The 3,632-nt window shown below is 50.1% G+C and overlaps 1 protein-coding gene across 1 annotated transcript in view; it reads left to right on the plus strand.

Moving 5' to 3' along the window:
- The first annotated feature begins 3 nt into the window (after window positions 1–3).
- Window positions 4–3,632, plus strand: part of PTCH2 (patched 2) — a 15,632-nt gene continuing 12,003 nt past the window's right edge. The window contains exons 1-2 of the mRNA XM_023761913.1: window positions 4–72; window positions 438–720. Of these exons, the coding sequence (XP_023617681.1) occupies window positions 4–72; window positions 438–720 (352 nt within the window). The remainder of the gene's footprint in view (window positions 73–437; window positions 721–3,632) is intronic.

The raw sequence follows: 3,632 nt of genomic DNA on the forward strand, positions 1-3,632 counted from the left end.
AGCATGCTCGGCGGCCTCCTCGGGGGAGCTGCCTCCGACTACACCGCCCAGCTGGATCCGCAGGCGCCCCAGGTGAGTGGAGGGGAAGCCGGGAAAGGAAGATGGGGACCCCCGGGTCTGTCACTCAGGTCAGTGCAAGGTGGGACGTCTCTAAGCGCCTTGTGTTACTAGCCAGACTAGGAAAGGGGTGTGTGTGTGTGTGTGTGTGTGTGTGTGTGTTTGTGTGTCTTCGGCCGGATGAGAGTGTCTGTGGCTTCACCCCTTCCTACCCTGAGAACAGGTGTGTATATATGTATCCTACTCTCAGAAAACAGGTCTCTGCCTTCCTCAGTGTGCATTGGGTAGGAGAACAGGAAATGGAGTTCAGTCTTATTCCATGTTTGGCCCTGTGACTCTGTAGGTCCACCCTGTCCTGCACCCAGGAACCAAGAAGCTAGGGCTCGGCAGAGGGTGCACATAGGGAGAAAAGGGAAGGATTCTGCGCCTTGTTGCAGGAATGCCGACTGACCCTTCTCTTTCCATCCCAGATCCTAGCTGGGAGCCTGAAGGCTCCGCTCTGGCTTCGTGCTTACTTCCAGGGCCTGCTCTTCTCGCTGGGCTGCAGGATCCAGAGACACTGTGGCAAAGTGCTCTTCCTGGGACTGCTGGCCTTTGGGGCCCTGGCACTGGGCCTCCGTGTGGCCATCATTGAGACAGACCTGGAACAGCTCTGGGTGGAAGGTGAGTTGTAGACACTGAGCTGCTGGGGTATGGTGAGCCCCAGACAAGAACAGAGTGAGGCCTGGCCAGGTGACTCACTGGTAGAGCCTTGACCTGGGAACAGGGAGGTCGTGCAGGGTTCCATTCCCATCAGGGCACATGCCCAGGTTGCTGGATCGGTCCCCAGTAGGGGGCATGCAGGAGGCAGCCCATCAGTGATTCTCTGTCATCATTGATGTTTCTATTTCGCTGTCCCTCTCCCTTCCTCTCTGAAATCAATTTTTAAAAAAGAAGAACAGAGTGGGGAGCTGGTACTGAGTTCTAGTGGACTTGGCTCTGGGTCTGGAGGGGACACCTGCCCGCCGCAGCCTCGGCATCTGACAGCACTGCTCCCGCCCACACCCGTAGTGGACATCTGACGGGGTCTGTGAATAGGTATATAGAATAGTCATCTGTGAGTGTGTGTCTAGCATTCATTGCCCGCCTTTTATGTGTATTTTTGAACTGCATGGCAGGATTTGCAAAGGCAACTTTTTTTAAAAGACCCATCTTTTAGTAGCAAAGTAAAACATGTACTGGAATATAATACAACCCAGAATATGATTATGTTGTACAAGAGAAGGCAGGGAGAGATCCCATCTGACCTGGAGACCAGCAGTTAGAGCTGGGGGGCTGACTAGGCTCCAGGGAGTGGTCCCAGGCCCCAGGCCTCCAGCCCCTTGCAACCATTTAGTCAATCTGCACTTCCTGGAGACCAAATCCTCACTTCCTCATGGAAGTATTAGATTAAAATTATTTCTTAGTAATAATTTTGCCATAACTATCTCCTTTCATATGGCAGCCCTTTAACAGAGTCAAACTCCCTTCTGTTCTTGCCTAAAAATTTGCATTTGTAGGTTCCCCAAACCTCCCCCAGCCCTGGCCCACACCCAAGGGCAGGGCCTAGGTTAGAGTCTCACACTCTCGAGTTACTTCAAATGCTGGCAAGCTCTGGGATCCAGAGCAGATGTTTCTTAGAGCCTGCCTGCCTGCCTGCCTGGCTCCCACACCCCATCCCCACCCACCCCAGCCCTCTGCAGACATACACACTCGAGGCCAGCCTGGGGTTGAGGGCAATGTTTATGCGTGCCTGCCTGCCCCCGGCCCCAGGACACACATGTGCGTACAGGCACAACACACACCCCCACCCCCACCGCTGCTGCCTGGGTGGTCCCAAATTGCTCTTGGATTTCCTGCCACGATGGAGGCTGTCTCCCCCCTCTTCCTCCTTCTCCATTCCCCAAATCTTCCCCATCTCAACATTGCTTGCACCTCCATGTTTCTTCATTCTCTCCCCGATACCCCAGCCCAGGACAAGCTAGATCCCACCAGATTTTTGCTGCTGTTGCTGGGAGAGTGGTGAAGTGGTGTAGCCAATTCCTAGCACTTTTTTTCCTTTATTTAGAATACCGTTCTGTCCTGTACTGGCTTGGGCTGGGGGTGAGGTCAAAGCAGTGATCTTGACCTGATCTTTTCTCTATAGTCTGTAGTGAGGCTTCTCCCAGCAACGCCCTATTCCAGTGATGGCGAACCTTTTGAGCTCGGCGTGTCAGCATTTTGAAAAACCCTAACATAACTCTGGTGCCGTGTCACATATAGAAATTTTTTGATCTTTGCAACCATAGTAAAACAAAGACTTATATTTTTGATATTTATTTTATATATTTAAATGCCATTAAACAAAGAAAAATCAACCAAAAAAATGAGTTCGTGTGTCACCTCTGACACGTGTGTCATAGGTTCGCCATCACTGCCCTATTCAGTGAGGAGCTAATCTAGGTGAGGATGGAAAGGAACTTCTATTCCTTTCCATGTTGCTAACACAGAAAGCAAAGAAAGAAGCGAGACATTGGCTATCCGAGTTCAGGGTCTTCTCCAGCTCCAGCTTTGCCTTGGTGAGAGTTGGAATGTGACTTGTCCTTTCTGATTAATTTAAAGAAAAAACGAAAGGTCTCAGAAATAGATCGTTAAAATGAAAATCACAACATATAGCCCAACTGGTACTTACAGAAACGGTGATAGAGATGGTTTGAAATTGGAGCTGTCCCTGAAAATAAGAAATACATCGCCATTCTATCTAGAAGGCAAGGGATGGCCACACATCAGCAGTTGGTAGAACCACTGAAATCCATTGAAATACTTAGATTTTCTCTCTATAACCTTAGAGGTCAGCCTCAGTTCTCCTTGCTCACCTAATTGGTTACTAAACCAGCAAATTCTTCCTTCTTACCTTCTCTCATTACAGACCCTCCTTCTCACCTTCGTGGCCATTGCTCTAGTTCAGGGGTGGGGAACATCCAGTCCGCAGGCCCATATAAGGCCCGAGAAATCATTTGGTCTGGACCTGCTAAGGCATTAGGGGTGAGTTAATTAAATGTTTGACCAAATACAGCAGGCTTGCTTTTAAGTTGATAATTTCGTATGGACTCTGAATGATGTTATAAATATCCCAATGGCCCTTGACATTTGCCAGTGGAAGCCTTTCTCACTCTCCAGCAGGACATTTCTGATTGTATGCTTTTAGCCACATGAAAGAGAAAGGAAAGGGGGGGAAGGAAGGGAGAAGATGGAGTTGTCACCCCCTGCCACAGGAAACCTGGCAGTAGACAGTAGAGAAGTTCCAGGATGGTTAATTCAACAACCTCAGGACTAATGCCTAAGTACCTTTCTCCTCTGCCTTCCTCAGCGTGTTGGGCTTCGTCCTCAGACTTGTCACCTCCTTGTCATGGTTGCTTCAGTACCAGAAGCCTCCCAGCTCACTTCCCATAAGGTCACGTTGGCAAGAATGGGCAGCACCCTGTGCCTAAATTCTTCACTGGGGAAGGCAGTGGAATTACTGTGATTGACTTCTAGCCCCCGTGGTCGGCCAAACCACGGCTCGCGAGCCACATGCG

The sequence above is a fragment of the Myotis lucifugus genome, unplaced genomic scaffold, assembly GCF_000147115.1.
Source record: "Myotis lucifugus unplaced genomic scaffold, Myoluc2.0 scaffold_222, whole genome shotgun sequence".
Taxonomy (NCBI): Eukaryota; Metazoa; Chordata; class Mammalia; order Chiroptera; family Vespertilionidae; genus Myotis; species Myotis lucifugus.